This window comes from Notolepis coatsorum, assembly GCF_963971535.1.
Source record: "Notolepis coatsorum genome assembly, contig: SUPER_13_unloc_1, whole genome shotgun sequence".
Classification (NCBI taxonomy): Eukaryota; Metazoa; Chordata; class Actinopteri; order Aulopiformes; family Paralepididae; genus Notolepis; species Notolepis coatsorum.
In genome coordinates this window covers 1,013,206-1,031,695 of record NW_028174869.1, presented here as the reverse complement: position 1 = coordinate 1,031,695, position 18,490 = coordinate 1,013,206, and the positions used below count along the sequence as shown (strand labels likewise).

The 18,490-nt window shown below is 44.6% G+C and overlaps 1 protein-coding gene across 1 annotated transcript in view; it reads left to right on the top strand.

The window, feature by feature from the left end:
* The window catches only part of LOC311239736 (uncharacterized protein), a gene marked incomplete at its 3' end in the record, with an annotated part of 95,758 nt that overhangs the window by 48,886 nt on the left and 28,382 nt on the right, over positions 1-18,490 (top strand). The window contains exons 8-9 of the mRNA XM_084338432.1: positions 5,106-5,196; positions 8,382-8,500. Coding sequence (XP_084194558.1) covers positions 5,106-5,196; positions 8,382-8,500 — 210 coding nt within the window. The remainder of the gene's footprint in view (positions 1-5,105; positions 5,197-8,381; positions 8,501-18,490) is intronic.

Sequence of the window (18,490 nt, the reverse complement as noted above, 5' to 3'; positions counted from 1 at the left end):
AAGTTTAGGCTACACTAATATTATAATATTATACTACAAGACGTCACCATCACTTTCATACCAACCGTGCCCTTATTGGATTATGTTGAAGAAACTGATGAGTTATATTGTACATGTGTGTGTGTGTGTTCTCCAGCATGGTGTGTAGTACTACATGTGTGTGTGTGTGTGTGTTCTCCAGCATGATGTGTAGTACTACATGTGTGTGTGTGTGTGTTCTCCAGCATGGTGTGTAGTACTACATGTGTGTGTGTGTGTGTTCTCCAGCATGGTGTGTAGTACTACATGTGTGTGTGTGTGTGTTCTCCAGCATGATGTGTAGTACTACATGTGTGTGTGTGTGTGTGTGTGTGTTCTCCAGCATGGTGTGTAGTACTACATGTGTGTGTGTGTGTGTTCTCCAGCATGGTGTGTAGTACTACATGTGTGTGTGTGTGTTCTCCAGCATGGTGTGTAGTACTACATGTGTGTGTGTGTGTGTGTTCTCCAGCATGGTGTGTAGTACTACATGTGTGTGTGTGTGTGTTCTCCAGCATGGTGTGTAGTACTACATGTGTGTGTGTGTGTGTGTGTTCTCCAGCATGGTGTGTAGTACTACATGTGTGTGTGTGTGTGTTCTCCAGCATGGTGTGTAGTACTACATGTGTGTGTGTGTGTGTGTGTTCTCCAGCATGATGTGTAGTACTACATGTGTGTGTGTGTGTGTGTGTGTTCTCCAGCATGATGTGTAGTACTACATGTGTGTGTGTGTGTGTGTGTTCTCCAGCATGGTGTGTAGTACTACATGTGTGTGTGTGTGTTCTCCAGCATGGTGTGTAGTACTACATGTGTGTGTGTGTGTGTGTTCTCCAGCATGGTGTGTAGTACTACATGTGTGTGTGTGTGTTCTCCAGCATGGTGTGTAGTACTACATGTGTGTGTGTGTGTGTGTGTGTGTTCTCCAGCATGGTGTGTAGTACTACATGTGTGTGTGTGTGTGTGTTCTCCAGCATGGTGTGTAGTACTACATGTGTGTGTGTGTGTGTGTTCTCCAGCATGGTGTGTAGTACTACATGTGTGTGTGTGTGTGTGTTCTCCAGCATGGTGTGTAGTACTACATGTGTGTGTGTGTGTGTTCTCCAGCATGGTGTGTAGTACTACATGTGTGTGTGTGTGTGTTCTCCAGCATGGTGTGTAGTACTACATGTGTGTGTGTGTGTGTGTGTGTGTTCTCCAGCATGGTGTGTAGTACTACATGTGTGTGTGTGTGTGTGTTCTCCAGCATGGTGTGTAGTACTACATGTGTGTGTGTGTGTTCTCCAGCATGGTGTGTAGTACTACATGTGTGTGTGTGTGTTCTCCAGCATGGTGTGTAGTACTACATGTGTGTGTGTGTGTGTGTTCTCCAGCATGATGTGTAGTACTACATGTGTGTGTGTGTGTGTGTTCTCCAGCATGGTGTGTAGTACTACATGTGTGTGTGTGTGTGTGTTCTCCAGCATGATGTGTAGTACTACATGTGTGTGTGTGTGTTCTCCAGCATGGTGTGTAGTACTACATGTGTGTGTGTGTGTTCTCCAGCATGGTGTGTAGTACTACATGTGTGTGTGTGTGTTCTCCAGCATGGTGTGTAGTACTACATGTGTGTGTGTGTGTGTGTTCTCCAGCATGGTGTGTAGTACTACATGTGTGTGTGTGTGTTCTCCAGCATGGTGTGTAGTACTACATGTGTGTGTGTGTGTTCTCCAGCATGGTGTGTAGTACTACATGTGTGTGTGTGTGTGTGTTCTCCAGCATGGTGTGTAGTACTACATGTGTGTGTGTGTGTGTGTTCTCCAGCATGGTGTGTAGTACTACATGTGTGTGTGTGTGTGTGTTCTCCAGCATGGTGTGTAGTACTACATGTGTGTGTGTGTGTGTGTTCTCCAGCATGGTGTGTAGTACTACATGTGTGTGTGTGTGTTCTCCAGCATGATGTGTAGTACTACATGTGTGTGTGTGTTCTCCAGCATGGTGTGTAGTACTACATGTGTGTGTGTGTGTGTGTTCTCCAGCATGGTGTGTAGTACTACATGTGTGTGTGTGTGTGTTCTCCAGCATGGTGTGTAGTACTACATGTGTGTGTGTGTGTGTGTGTGTGTTCTCCAGCATGATGTGTAGTACTACATGTGTGTGTGTGTGTTCTCCAGCATGGTGTGTAGTACTACATGTGTGTGTGTGTGTGTTCTCCAGCATGGTGTGTAGTACTACATGTGTGTGTGTGTGTGTGTTCTCCAGCATGGTGTGTAGTACTACATGTGTGTGTGTGTGTGTGTGTGTGTGTTCTCCAGCATGGTGTGTAGTACTACATGTGTGTGTGTGTGTGTGTGTGTGTGTTCTCCAGCATGGTGTGTAGTACTACATGTGTGTGTGTGTGTGTGTGTGTGTGTGTGTGTTCTCCAGCATGATGTGTAGTACTACATGTGTGTGTGTGTGTGTGTGTGTGTGTTCTCCAGCATGGTGTGTAGTACTACATGTGTGTGTGTGTGTGTGTGTGTTCTCCAGCATGGTGTGTAGTACTACATGTGTGTGTGTGTGTGTGTGTGTGTTCTCCAGCATGGTGTGTAGTACTACATGTGTGTGTGTGTGTGTGTGTGTGTTCTCCAGCATGGTGTGTAGTACTACATGTGTGTGTGTGTGTTCTCCAGCATGGCGTGTAGTACTACATGTGTGTGTGTGTGTGTGTGTTCTCCAGCATGGTGTGTAGTACTACATGTGTGTGTGTGTGTGTGTGTGTGTTCTCCAGCATGATGTGTAGTACTACATGTGTGTGTGTGTGTTCTCCAGCATGGTGTGTAGTACTACATGTGTGTGTGTGTGTGTTCTCCAGCATGGTGTGTAGTACTACATGTGTGTGTGTGTGTGTGTTCTCCAGCATGATGTGTAGTACTACATGTGTGTGTGTGTGTGTGTGTGTTCTCCAGCATGGTGTGTAGTACTACATGTGTGTGTGTGTGTGTGTGTGTGTGTGTTCTCCAGCATGATGTGTAGTACTACATGTGTGTGTGTGTGTGTGTGTGTGTGTTCTCCAGCATGGTGTGTAGTACTACATGTGTGTGTGTGTGTGTGTGTTCTCCAGCATGGTGTGTAGTACTACATGTGTGTGTGTGTGTGTGTGTGTGTTCTCCAGCATGGTGTGTAGTACTACATGTGTGTGTGTGTGTTCTCCAGCATGGCGTGTAGTACTACATGTGTGTGTGTGTGTGTGTGTGTGTGTTCTCCAGCATGGTGTGTAGTACTACATGTGTGTGTGTGTGTGTGTGTGTGTTCTCCAGCATGGTGTGTAGTACTACATGTTTTTTTTTGATCCACTTTTTCTCCCATTTTTCTATATTTTCTCCCATCCCAATTTCGTATCATCCAATTCAACCCTCCCCTGTCACGAACGCTGTTTCTTGCCTCCCACAAGCCGGCTGCAATGTGGACTAAGTCATACATAGCACGAGTCCCCTCCGGTACTTGAGGTAACAGCAGTCGCATCTTTTCACCTGCGCAGCTCGATCTCTCAGTGTCGAGGAGTAACGCGTGGGAGGCTCACGCTGCCCCCGACACTTCCTGATTCTACTGCGCAGGCGCACCAACCGACTTGTAGGAGTCGCTTGTTCACAACGTTCGATCCCCACCCTTCAGTTTTCCCTCCCCGTAATACGGCCAATGTGTATTACTGCGGACGACCAGCCAAACTGAAAAACAATGTGGAGAGCTGGATTCGAACACGCGAATCCTAGCGTCTCCACACTGGTGGCGAGTGCCTTGCCCACTACACCACCTAGCCGCCCTGTGTGTAGTACTACATGTGTGTGTGTGTGTTCTCCAGCATGGTGTGTAGTACTACATGTGTGTGTGTGTGTTCTCCAGCATGGTGTGTAGTACTACATGTGTGTGTGTGTGTTCTCCAGCATGGTGTGTAGTACTACATGTGTGTGTGTCTCCTGTCTCTCCCCTGTCTCTGCCCCCCCCCCCCTACAGGACGATGTGTAGTACTACATGTGTGTTTGTCTCCTGTCTCTCTCCTGTCTCTACCCCCCCCCCCCCCCCCCCTACAGGACGATGTGTAGTACTACATGTGTGTTTGTCTCCTGTCTCTCTCCTGTCTCTGCCCCCCCCCCCTACAGGACGATGTGTAGTACTACATGTGTGTTTGTCTCCTGTCTCTCTCCTGTCTCTGCCCCCCCCCCTACAGGATGATGTGTAGTACTACATGTGTGTTTGTCTCCTGTCTCTCTCCTGTCTCTGCCCCCCCCCCCCCCCTACAGGACGATGTGTAGTACTACATGTGTGTTTGTCTCCTGTCTCTCTCCTGTCTCTGCCCCCCCCCCCCCCCTACAGGACGATGTGTAGTACTACATGTGTGTTTGTCTCCTGTCTCTCTCCTGTCTCTGCCCCCCCCCCCCCTACAGGACGATGTGTAGTACTACATGTGTGTTTGTCTCCTGTCTCTCTCCTGTCTCTACCCCCCCCCCCCCTACAGGACGATGTGTAGTACTACATGTGTGTTTGTCTCCTGTCTCTCTCCTGTCTCTACCCCCCCCCCCCCCCCTACAGGACGATGTGTAGTACTACATGTGTGTTTGTCTCCTGTCTCTCTCCTGTCTCTACCCCCCCCCCCCTACAGGACGATGTGTAGTACTACATGTGTGTTTGTCTCCTGTCTCTCTCCTGTCTCTACCCCCCCCCCCTACAGGACGATGTGTAGTACTACATGTGTGTTTGTCTCCTGTCTCTCTCCTGTCTCTACCCCCCCCCTACAGGACGATGTGTAGTACTACATGTGTGTTTGTCTCCTGTCTCTCTCCTGTCTCTACCCCCCCCCTACAGGACGATGTTGAGTACTACATGTGTGTTTGTCTCCTGTCTCTCTCCTGTCTCTACCCCCCCCCTACAGGACGATGTTGAGTACTACATGTGTGTTTGTCTCCTGTCTCTCTCCTGTCTCTACCCCCCCCCCCTACAGGACGATGTGTAGTACTACATGTGTGTTTGTCTCCTGTCTCTCTCCTGTCTCTACCCCCCCCCTACAGGACGATGTTGAGTACTACATGTGTGTTTGTCTCCTGTCTCTCTCCTGTCTCTACCCCCCCCTACAGGACGATGTTGAGTACTACATGGACTCCTCACAGGATCCTGACTTTGAAGAGAACGAGTTTCTCTACGATGATCTAGATCTGGACGACATTTGTAAGTGTGTGTGTGTGTGTGTGTGTGTGTGTGTGTGTGTGTGTGTGTGTGTGTGTGTGTGTGTGTGTGTGTGTGTGTGTGTGTGTGTGTGTGTGTGTGTGTGTGTGTGTGTGTGTGTGTGTGTGTGTGTGTGTGTGTGTGTGTGTGTGTGTGTGTGTGTGTGTGTGTGTGTGTGTGTGTGTGTGTCTATTAGGGCTGGGCGATATGGCCAAAAATGATATCACGATAACGATATGATAATGTTATCATATCACTCGATATCGATAATTATCGAGATTGTTATAAGTATTAAAAAAAATATATATATATTTTAATTTAAAAAAGAATAATAATAATTTAAACAACAGATGTATGTTTATTTTGCAGCAATTCTTTGTCGTTGCCGCCATCTTTAGTGTTACAGCCCCTCACACTCCATCTTTAGTGTTACAGCCCCTCACACTCCATCTTTAGTGTTACAGCCCCTCACACTCCATCTTTAGTGTTACAGCCCCTCACACTCCATCTTTAGTGTTACAGCCCCTCACACTCCATCTTTAGTGTTACAGCCCCTCACACTCCATCTTTAGTGTTACAGCCCCTCACACTCCATCTTTAGTGTTACATCCCCTCACACTCCAGTTCTCAGGCTGCAGCTGGTTTGAAAGCTAAAGTAAACCGGCTTCTCTGCTGGCTGTGGCTCCAGAGGAGTTGAACAGTTCTGGCTCTGCTAGTTTCTTTTCTATCTTTTGGCGCTTTTTTGGTGGACAAACCACTGCACATGTGCACCATGACTCGTGACTGGAGTCTAGCTCTGCTAGCACACATAGCCTACTGTGTACAGACGGTTTCAAACTGTATTTTAAATTAGAAAGCAAACAAAATAAATGGACAAGAGAAAAATAAATCTCAATTTGGTCAGTATTGTCATTTGGACAAGCAAAGCCATTACTTTAAGTTGCAGGCAAGAAAGACAAGTCTGTCCACTGTCTCTGGTTTTAAAACTGCCCTGTTGCAGGTCACATTTTTTTTGTATCTTTGTTTTATTATTATCGATCGATATCGATTATTAAAATATATCGCGATAATTATCGTTATCGTTTTATCGCCCAGCCCTAGTGTCTGTGTAGCTAGTGTCCTAAAACATCCAAGTGATTTCCATGTCTTTACTAGAATGCAGGCATGGCCAGTAAAGATACGGCATTTAGATGTTTGGGACGGTTTACATTCACTTTGGGACGGTTCAAATTGTATTTCGGGACGGTTCTGAGACGGTGGTGAAAGAGGTTAGTCTGGAGCCCTGATGTACATGCTAACCTACATACAATACTCCTGTGTGCTTAACACATACGGGGCCAACCACGGACATGCCACTGCAGAATTACCCTACTCTTGGAATTCGGAAAAGTGCATTACCGGCCAGATCCTCGTAGGGGCGCTGTCTCGATAATGCAGTAATCCCTTGAATGGACTTTCCTGTTAGCCTGAATCTATGCGTGTAGCATGTAGCAATTGTAGCATGGAATACGTTTTGGGGCGCTGAATTCAGTATGCAGTAAAGGAATATATCATCAGCCAATGGACATATCGATCTACCAGATGGCGATCGATAACTGGGAAATCCTTTTTGCAGTCCAGAGCTTTTTCACGTAAATGACATGCTGATCAGGCCTTGTTATCATACTCAACCAGCCGATCAGCGAATGTGGCTACTGAGGCTAACGAACAACGCCCCCCCCCCCCCCCTTTCATGCATTCATGGTGGACCATGATACCGACAATATGCATTTAGATTTTTAGCTCTAGCTTCTGTAGGGCCGAAACGCCATTCGATTTAACGTTATTAGCTTAGCAGCCTGTATCTCGTTTTGCAGGAAATATACCAGACCAATCCCATATAACGTTCATATTCAAGACGCTATAAAATCGGAACGTATTGATGAAAAATGAGAATGAGAATGGACAGATAGCAATAATATAAAGTATAGATTTAGCTCTACAAACAGCCTCACGCACAATGAAACCTTATTATGATAAGCTGGCCTTATAGAGCGGGGCCGTCTAATACCTGTGGCCGTCAATGTGTTAAAGTGCTTGTTTTTTTACAAAAAAAAGTCAAGGCCTGGAATTCCTTGAAAACTTGAAAACAAGCTTTTTAACAAGGTGCTTAAAAAGTCCTTGGAATTCAAATCAACCATTCGCATTGAAAGTTTTGTTCATCCATGATAAAATTGTTCTGAATCATTTTGCATTTCTTTTATCTAAAGCGTAACTAATTGTCGGAAATTAGTTTTAAGCCATAAATATTGGATCAGGTTTATATATATATATATAAAATTTAAAAAAAAAACGTATTTAAAAGTGAATTGGATCCTTTTTTTGTGCTTGGAAAAGTACTTGAATGGCCTTGAATTTCATTTTGCAATGTCTGTGGGAACCTGCAATACTGAAGTAAACGTTTTGCTGTAATTACTCTGTCTCTCTCTCTCTCTGTCTCTCCCTCCCCCCCTCTCTCTCTCCCCCCCCCTCTCTCTCCCTCCCCCCTCTCTCCCTCCCCCCCCTCTCCCCTCCATCTCTCCCCTCTCTCTCTCTCCCCCCCTTCTCTCTCTCTCTCTCCCCCCCTCTCTCTCTCCCCCCCCTCTCCCTCTCTCTCTCCCCCCCTCTCTCTCCCCCCTTCTCTCTCTCTCTCCCTCCCCCCCTCTCTTCCCCCCCTCTCTCTCCCCTCTCCCCTCCCCTCTCTCTCTCTCTCTCCCCCCCTCTCTCCCCCCCTCTCTCTCTCTCCCCTCTCTCTCTGTCCCCCCCCCTCTCTCTCCCCTCTCCCCTCCCCTCTCTCTCTCTCCCCCCCTCTCTCCCCCCCTCTCTCTCTCTCCCCTCTCTCTCTCCCCTCCCCTCTCTCTCCCCCCCCTCTCCCTCCCCTCTCCCCCCCCCCACTCTCTCTCTCCTCTCTCCCCTCCCCTCTCTCTCTCTCTCCCCCCTCTCTCCCCCCCTCTCTCTCTCTCTCTCTCTCCCCTCTCCCCTCCCCTCTCTCTCCCTCCCCTCTCTCTCCCCTCCCCTCTCTCTCTCTCCCCCCTCTCTCTCTCTCCCCTCTCCCTCCCCTCTCTCTCTGTCCCCCCCCTCTCCCCTCCCCTCTCTCTCTCTTCTCCCCCCCCTCTCTCCCCCCCTCTCTCCCCCCCCCCTCTCTCCCCCCCCCCCCCCCCCCCCTGCAGCTCAGGCCCTGGCCACCTCTCCACCAGATGAAGACTTCCCTCACTCCGGCAGCCCCTTCACCCCCACCTCCACCACGTCCTCGTCCCCCATCCCCCCCTCCCCCGCCACTTGCACTACGGTAAACACAAGTGTTGCGTCGCACCTCCGTTGTCATATCTCTGTACAAACACCTGCTTTTTAAAGTTGTTTCAGGCCGTGGTTAGACTGGGTGTTTCAGGCCGTGGTTAGACTGGGTGTTTCAGGCCGTGGTTAGACTGGGTGTTTCAGGCCGTGGTTAGACTGGGTGTTTAAAGTTGTTTCAGGCCGTGGTTAGACTGGGTGTTTAAAGTTGTTTCAGACCGTGGTTAGACTGGGTGTTTAAAGTTGTTTCAGGCCGTGGTTAGACTGGGTGTTTAAAGTTGTTTCAGGCCGTGGTTAGACTGGGTGTTTAAAGTTGTTTCAGGCCGTGGTTAGACTGGGTGTTTAAAGTTGTTTCAGGCCGTGGTTAGACTGGGTGTTTAAAGTTGTTTCAGGCCGTGGTTAGACTGGGTGTTTAAAAAAAATGAGGTCACAGTGTTCAGTTTAGACATATGTACAATGTTCGATGCAGAATAGACGTAACTGAGTTACCATATAATATACAATACTGTGCAGTGTACTAATATACAATACTATATAGTGCAAGGCAGAAATGGGATGAGGTGCAATTTAGGTACAATTTACAGTAGGTGTACGAGTTGTAGTGCAAATCCTTTATCAATAAATATAAAGTGTAAAGTGTGTTTGTGTGATCTAAAGTGTGGAGAGTGGGTGCTGCAGTGTGTTGTTTGTTTGAGTGAGTGTGTGCGTGTGGGTGTGTGTGCTGTGTGCATTTGATGGTTGTTGCATAGTGTTTATTGTTCGTTTAGCAGCCTGATGGCCTGGGGATAGAAGCTTCTTCTGAGTCTTTCTGTGCTCGCCTTAAGACTCCGGTATCGCTTGCCTGACCGCAGCAGTTCAAAGAGGCAGTTGTTCGGGTGGCTCGAGTCCTTAATAATTCTCTTAGCCTTCCCCTTGCACCGCTTGTTGTAAATGTTCTGGAGGGTGGGAAGCCCCCCTCCAATTGTGCGTTCGGCTGAACGTGTCACTCTTTGTAGTCTGCTACGGTCTTGTGCGGTGCTATTCCCAAACCAGGAGGTGATGTTGCCGGTCAGGATGCTCTCTATTGTACATGAGTAGAAGTTCCTAAGGATCTTCTGACTGACTTGGAACTTCCTTAGGCGCCTGAGGAAGTAGAGGCGTTGTCGTGCCTTCTTCACAACACTGTCAATGTGTGTGGTCCATGTCAAGTCCTCGGATATGTGGGCTCTGAGGTACTTGAAACTGTTCACTCTCTCAACCGGTGCCCCGTCGATGCTGAGGGGGCTGTAGTCCTTGACCCCCGACCTCCTGAAGTCCACAATCATCTCTTTTGTTTTGCTGACGTTCAAGGAGAGGCAGTTCTCCTGACACCACTGTGACAGGTTCTCTACCTCTTCCAGGTAGGCCCTTTCGTCGTTGGCAGAGATCAGGCCCACCACTACTGTGTCATCAGCTAATTTGATGATGGTGTTGTTGTTCCGCTGTGCTACGCAGTCATGTGTGTACAGGGAGTAGAGGAGGGGGCTCAGAACACAGCCCTGGGGGGCCCCTATGTTGAGCGTGATGGATGAGGAGGTGCAGTTGCCTGCTCTTACCACCTGGGGTCTGCCCGTCAGGAAGTCCAAGACCCACTGGCAGAGGTCATAGTTCAAGCCCAGGTCCCTGAGCTTGGCGATGAGTTTGGAGGGGACTATGGTATTGAATGCTGAGCTGTAGTCGATGAACAGCATTCTCACATAGTTCCCCTGCCTCTTGTCCAGGTGTGATGCTGCTGTGTGCAGCACATGGGCTATGGCGTCCTCCGTGGACCTGTTGGGGCGGTATGCAAATTGCAGAGGGTCCAGGTTGATGGGGAGGGAGGAACAGATGTAGCCCTTCACTAGCTTCTCAAAGCACTTCATGGCTATGGAGGTGAGGGCTACAGGGCGGTAGTCGTTGAGGCAAGCGGGCGTAGATTTTTTGGGTACAGGGATGATTGTGGACTTCTTCAGAAGTATTTTTTGTATTGAGCCGTATTGTATTGTACCCATTATTATTGTACCCGCGTCTATAGCGTGCATACGTACACATATACTATCGATAATCTAGCGTTTATTTGAAAACGATTCATAAATAGGCCGAAAAATGACAAAGTTTTTGTGTATTCTAGAATATTCCAGTAAATGTCTTTTATCACGGAATCTTTATATTTTCCTTGAAAACGAGGGCTTTTCAAAATGCTATAAAACGAAAATGAACCGATAAAAAAACAATCCGTTTCGACAATGTTGACTGCAAACGAGTCATTGATAAGCGACGGGCAGATTAGACACATAATTTAAAACATAGATTAGGCGTTTTTTAACGCTAACATTGAAGTGGGTCGCGGCATTCAAGGAGGTTCCGGGGCACCGGGCTCCGGCACTGAAAGTGTTAAGAGTCAGACAGTCCTAACAGTGTTTATTATTAAGAGTCAGACAGTCCTAATAGTGTTTATTATTAAGAGTCAGACAGTCCTAACAGTGTTTATTATCAAGAGTCAGACAGTCCTAACAGTGTTTATTATTAAGAGTCAGATAGTCCTAACAGTGTTTATTATCAAGAGTCAGATAGTCCTAACAGTGTTTATTATTAAGAGTCAGATAGTCCTAACAGTGTTTATTATTAAGAGTCAGATAGTCCTAACAGTGTTTATTATTAAGAGTCAGACAGTCCTAACAGTGTTTATAATTAAGAGTCAGATAGTCCTAACAGTGTTTATTATTAAGAGTCAGACAGTCCTAACAGTGTTTATTATTAACACTTTGGTTGCCTAAGGTTAAATTAATGATATACCATAGATTGCCAGCGCTATTTGTCTATGGAGAAAGTCCCCTTCTTTGCAGGGCTATAACTTTTTAAATTCTATTGCTACATTGCCATTATTAGGGCCCATTCAAAGTCCTATATGTATTGTTCATTGTGTAGCAACGTTAAACTTTTTCATTCACATATTCATAGTAAAGTATGGTCTAATGTATAAGTATGTTTTCATCTCTTTCTGCAGCTTTCTCCAGAACGTGATATATAGCCCCAAATGCATTATATTGATGATGAAATACAGTTTGATGGCAATCAGCGCGATATAAAAAATTCCAACTAGACGTACTTCTAGAAGTTACTACACGTCATCTGATGTTGACCGGATGGGCGAGGGGGCGTTTATAATTCCGTGGGCAGCGTTATACCAATCATCTAATGTGGGTCAAATGTTGATAATATCAGTTATTATCGAAGACGGTAACGTTACACGCTGAAACTCACCCCAGTCTCCGCGCGCCGTTGGGCGATCATCGTCGAGTAGAAATTTTATCATTATGGGATATATTATTACCCGGTCCATCTCCAGCTTGTATAATGGTATATACGTCCAAATCATGTTGTTTATCGAGTTATTGGCAATCGATCGCTATGTAGTGTGACGAGCTAGAGTCACGGGACATGTACCGAGTGGCCGGAAGCAATACGGACGTCTAGCAAAACCTCTACTGCGCTTCCTGTTAAGCGGTTGCGCCGATCGGCCACCAGATGGCGCTCCTGAACCGCTAGAGAGCTCAGTGGGTCCTGCTGGTGGATCTCAGGCCAGCGGAGGGACATTATGAATCCGATCGCAGATTTTTGAAATATTGATATAAGGACGCTGTACAGCGTCCCCCGGCAACTTTAGCATGGCCAGCAAAGACGTGAGAAGACGTGTCCCGGCACCCAAAGTGTTAAGAGACAGATAGTTCTAACATTGTTTATTATCAAGAGTCAGACAGTCCTAACAGTGTTTATTATTAAGAGACAGATAGTCCTAACAGTGTTTATTATTAAGAGTCAGATAGTCCTAACAGTGTTTATTATTAAGAGTCAGACAGTCCTAACAGTGTTTATTATTAAGAGACAGACAGTCCTAACAGTGTTTATTATTAAGAGTCAGACAGTCTTAACAGTGTTTATTATTAAGAGTCAGACAGTCTTAACAGTGTTTATTATTAAGAGTCAGACAGTCCTAACAGTGTTTATTATTAAGAGTCAGACAGTCTTAACAGTGTTTATTATTAAGAGTCAGACAGTCCTAACAGTGTTTATTATTAAGAGTCAGACAGTCTTAACAGTGTTTATTATTAAGAGTCAGACAGTCCTAACAGTGTTTATTATTAAGAGTCAGATAGTCCTAACAGTGTTTATTATTAAGAGTCAGACAGTCTTAACAGTGTTTATTATTAAGAGTCAGACAGTCTTAACAGTGTTTATTATTAAGAGTCAGACAGTCCTAACAGTGTTTATTATTAAGAGTCAGACAGTCTTAACAGTGTTTATTATTAAGAGTCAGACAGTCCTAACAGTGTTTATTATTAAGAGTCAGACAGTCTTAACAGTGTTTATTATTAAGAGTCAGACAGTCCTAACAGTGTTTATTATTAAGAGTCAGACAGTCTTAACAGTGTTTATTATTAAGAGTCAGACAGTCTTAACAGTGTTTATTATTAAGAGTCAGACAGTCTTAACAGTGTTTATTATCAAGAGTCAGATAGTCCTAACAGTGTTTATTACTAAGAGTCAGACAGTCTTAACAGTGTTTATTATCAAGAGTCAGATAGTCCTAACAGTGTTTATTATTAAGAGTCAGATAGTCCTAACAGTGTTTATTATTAAGAGTCAGACAGTCCTAACAGTGTTTATTATTAAGAGTCAGATAGTCCAAACAGTGTTTATTATCAAGAGTCAGACAGTCCTAACAGTGTTTATTATCAAGAGTCAGACAGTCCTAACAGTGTTTATTATCAAGAGTCAGACAGTCCTAACAGTGTTTATTATTAAGAGTCAGACAGTCCTAACAGTGTTTATTATTAAGAGTCAGACAGTCTTAAGAGTCAGACAGTCCTAACAGTGTTTATTATTAAGAGTCAGACAGTCTTAAGAGTCAGACAGTCCTAACAGTGTTTATTATTAAGAGTCAGACAGTCCTAACAGTGTTTATTATTAAGAGTCAGACAGTCCTAACAGTGTTTATTATTAAGAGTCAGACAGTCTTAACAGTGTTTATTATTAAGAGTCAGACAGTCCTAACAGTGTTTATTATCAAGAGTCAGACAGTCTTAAGAGTCAGACAGTCCTAACAGTGTTTATTATTAAGAGTCAGACAGTCTTAAGAGTCAGACAGTCCTAAAAGTGTTTATTATTAAGAGTCAGACAGTCCTAACAGTGTTTATTATTAAGAGTCAGACAGTCCTAACAGTGTTTATTATTAAGAGTCAGACAGTCTTAACAGTGTTTATTATTAAGAGTCAGACAGTCCTAACAGTGTTTATTATCAAGAGTCAGACAGTCTTAAGAGTGTTTATTATTAAGAGTCAGATAGTCCTAACAGTGTTTATTATCAAGAGTCAGACAGTCATAACAGTGTTTATTATCAAGAGTCAGATAGTCCTAACAGTGTTTATTATCAAGAGTCAGACAGTCCTAAAAGTGTTTATTATTAAGAGTCAGATAGTCCTAACAGTGTTTATTATCAAGAGTCAGACAGTCCTAACAGTGTTTATTATCAAGAGTCAGATAGTCTTAACAGTGTTTATTATCAAGAGTCAGACAGTCCTAACAGTGTTTATTATTAAGAGTCAGATAGTCCTAACAGTGTTTATTACTAAGAGTCAGACAGTCCTAACAGTGTTTATTATCAAGAGTCAGATAATCCTAACAGTGTTTATTATCAAGAGTCAGACAGTCCTAACAGTGTTTATTATTAAGAGTCAGATAGTCTTAACAGTGTTTATTATCAAGAGTCAGACAGTCCTAACAGTGTTTATTATCAAGAGTCAGATAGTCCTAACAGTGTTTATTATCAAGAGTCAGACAGTCCTAACAGTGTTTATTATCAAGAGTCAGACAGTCCTAACAGTGTTTATTATCAAGAGTCAGACAGTCCTAACAGTGTTTATTATCAAGAGTCAGACAGTCCTAACAGTGTTTATTATTAAGAGTCAGACAGTCCTAACAGTGTTTATAATTAAGAGTCAGACAGTCCTAACGGTGTTTATTATTAAGAGTCAGATAGTCCTAACAGTGTTTATTACTAAGAGTCAGACAGTCCTAACAGTGTTTAGTATCAAGAGTCAGACAGTCCTAACGGTGTTTATTATTAAGAGTCAGATAGTCCTAACAGTGTTTATTATTAAGAGTCAGATAGTCCTAACAGTGTTTATTATTAAGAGTCAGACAGTCCTAACAGTGTTTATTATTAAGAGACAGACAGTCCTAACAGTGTTTATCATTAAGAGTCAGATAGTCCTAACAGTGTTTATTATTAAGAGACAGACAGTCCTAACAGTGTTTATTATCAAGAGTCAGACAGTCCTAACAGTGTTTATTATTAAGAGTCAGATAGTCCTAACAGTGTTTATTATCAAGAGTCAGATAGTCCTAACAGTGTTTATTATTAAGAGTCAGACAGTCTTAACAGTGTTTATTATCAAGAGTCAGACAGTCCTAACAGTGTTTATTATTAAGAGTCAGATAGTCCTAACAGTGTTTATTATTAAGAGTCAGACAGTCTTAACAGTGTTTATTATCAAGAGTCAGACAGTCCTAACAGTGTTTATTATTAAGAGTCAGATAGTCCTAACAGTGTTTATTATCAAGAGTCAGACAGTCCTAACAGTGTTTATTATCAAGAGTCAGATAGTCCTAACAGTGTTTATTATTAAGAGACAGACAGTCCTAACAGTGTTTATCATTAAGAGTCAGATAGTCCTAACAGTGTTTATTATTAAGAGACAGACAGTCCTAACAGTGTTTATTATTAAGAGTCAGACAGTCTTAACAGTGTTTATTATTAAGAGTCAGACAGTCCTAACAGTGTTTATTATTAAGAGTCAGATAGTCCTAACAGTGTTTATTATCAAGAGTCAGATAGTCCTAACAGTGTTTATTATCAAGAGTCAGACAGTCCTAACAGTGTTTATTATCAAGAGTCAGACAGTCTTAACAGTGTTTATTATCAAGAGTCAGACAGTCCTAACGGTGTTTATTATTAAGAGTCAGATAGTCCTAACAGTGTTTATTATTAAGAGTCAGATAGTCCTAACAAGTTCAAGTTTCAAGTTTCTTTAATAGTTGTCATACAGAAGTACAGAATACTTTCATACAAAATGCTTCTTACTGTTACGCTCCAGAGACTGTGCTAGACAAGATAGTATCAAATAACATAGTATAGCATGTAATTTAGAAGAAGAAAATGAGGTCACAGTGTTCGGTATAGACATATGTACAATGTTCTGAGTTACCATATAATATACAATACTATGCAGTGTACTAATGTACAGTACTATATAGTGCAAAGCAGAAATGGGATGAGGTACAATTTAGGTACAATTTACAGTAAGGTGTACGGGTTGTAGTGCAATCCTTCATCAATAAATATAAAGTGTGGGGAGTGGGTGCTACAGTGTGTTTGTTTAAAGTGGGTGTGTGCTATAAAGTGTGTGGAGTGGGTGCTACAGTGTGTTTGTTTAAAGTGAGTGTGTGCGTGTGGATGTGTGTGCTATGTGCGTTTGGTGGTTGTTGTTGTGTAGTGTTCATTGTTCGTTTAGCAGCCTGATGGCCTGGGGATAGAAGCTTCTTCTGAGTCTTTCTGTGCTCGCCTTGAGACTCCGGTATCGCTTGCCTGACCGCAGCAGTTCAAAGAGGCAGTTGTTCGGGTGACTGGAGTCTTTAATGATTCTCTTAGCCTTGCCCTTGCAACGCTTGTTGTAAATGTTCTGGAGGGTGGGGAGCCCCCCTCCAATTGTGCGTTCGGCTGAACGTGTCACTCTTTGTAGTCTGCTTCGGTCTTGTGCAGTGCTATTCCCAAACCAGGAGGTGATGTTGCCGGTCAAGATGCTCTCTATTGTACATGAGTAGAAGTTCTTAAGGATCTTCTGACTGACTTGGAACTTCCTTAGGCGCCTGAGGAAGTAGAGGCGTTGTCGTGCCTTCTTCACAACACTGTCAATGTGTGTGGTCCATGTCAAGTCCTCGGATATGTAGGCTCCGAGGTACTTAAAGCTGTTGACTCTCTCAACCGGTGCCCCGTCGATGCTGAGGGGGCTGTAGTCCTTGACCCCCGACCTCCTGAAGTCCACAATCATCTCCTTTGTTTTGCTGACGTTCAGGGAGAGGCTGTTTTCCTGGCACCATCCCGCCAGGACCTTGACCTCTTCCAGGTAGGCCCTCTCGTCGTTGGCAGAGATCAGGCCCACCACCACTGTGTCGTCAGCAAATTTGATGATTGTATTGCTACTCCGCTGAGCCACACAGTCGTGTGTGTACAGGGAGTAGAGGAGGGGACTCAGAACACAGCCCTGGGGGGCCCCTATGTTGAGGGTGATGGATGAGGAGGTGCAGTTGCCTGCTCTCACCACCTGGGGTCTGCCAGTCAGGAAGTCCAAGACCCACTGGCAGAGGTCATAGTTCAAGCCCAGGTCCCTGAGCTTGGCTATGAGTATGGAGGGGACTATGGTATTGAATGCCGAGCTGTAGTCGATGAATAGCATTCTCACATAGTTCCCCTGCCTCTTGTCCAGGTGTGATGCTGCTGTGTGCAGCACATGGGCTATGGCGTCCTCCGTGGACCTGTTGGGGCGGTATGCAAATTGCAGGGGGTCCATGTTGATAATAATAAACAGTGTTTATTATTAAGAGTCAGACAGTCCTAACAGTGTTTATTATTAACACTTTGACTGCCTAAAAACGATTTACAACGTCTTTGCTGGCGATGCTAAAGTTGCCGGGGGACGCTGTAAGTCGTCTTTATATCAATATTTCAAAAATCTGCGATCTGATCCATAATGTCCCTCCGTTGGCCTGAGAACCACCAGCAGGACCCACTGAGCTCTCTGGCGGTTCAGGAGCGCCATCTGGTGGCCGATCGCGCAACCGCTTAACAGGAAGCACAGTGGAGGTTGTGCTAGATGTCTGTATTGCTTCCGGCCACTCGGGATAGGTTCCGGCACTCTAGCTCGTCACTCTACATAGCGATCGATTGCCAATAACTCGATAAACAACATGATTTGGACGTATATACCATTATACAAGCTGGAGATGGACCGGGTAATAATATATCCCATAATGATAAAATTTCTGCTCGACGATGATCGCCCAACGGCGCGCGGAGACTGGGGTGAGTTTCAGCGTGTAACGTTACCATCTTCGATACTAACTGCTTTTATCAACATTTGACCCACATTAGATGATTGGTATAACGCTGCCCACGGAATTATAAACGCCCCCTCGCCCATCCGGTCAACATCAGATGACGTGTAGTAACTTCTAGAAGTACGTCTAGTTGGAATTTTTTATATCGCGCTGATTGCCATCAAACTGTATTTCATCATCAATATAATGCATTTGGGGCTATATATCACGTTCTGGAGAAAGCTGCAGAAAGAGATGAAAACATACTTATACATTAGACCATACTTTACTATGAATATGTGAATGAAAAAGTTTAACGTTGCTACACAATGAACAATACATATAGGACTTTGAATGGGCCCTAATAATGGCAATGTAGCAATAGAATTTAAAAAGTTATAGCCCTGCAAAGAAGGGGACTTTCTCCATAGACAAATAGCGCTGGCAATCTATGGTATATCATTAATTTAACCCATGGCAGCCAAAGTGTTAAGAGTCAGACAGTCTTGTTAGGTGGTCGAGCGGAGATTGCGTTCGTCACCAGCCCCGGAGCTGTGAGCTTGGTTCGCCTGTTCGAATCCAGCTCACAGCTCCGGGGTTGTCACCAGCTTGGCTGGCCGTCTGCACTGATACAATTGGCTGTATCAGAGGGTGGGAGAAGCTGGCGGGGTGGGTCCGGGTCGTTGTAAACAGCGACTCCTACAGTTCGGTCGGGGCGCCTGCTAAGCGCGGATTGGACGTGAGGGGGATAGTGTGGTCCTCCCACACGCTACGCCCTCTCAATGAGAATCCGCGCTGCCAGGTGAAAAGAAGCGGTGATTGGCTGGACGTGTGT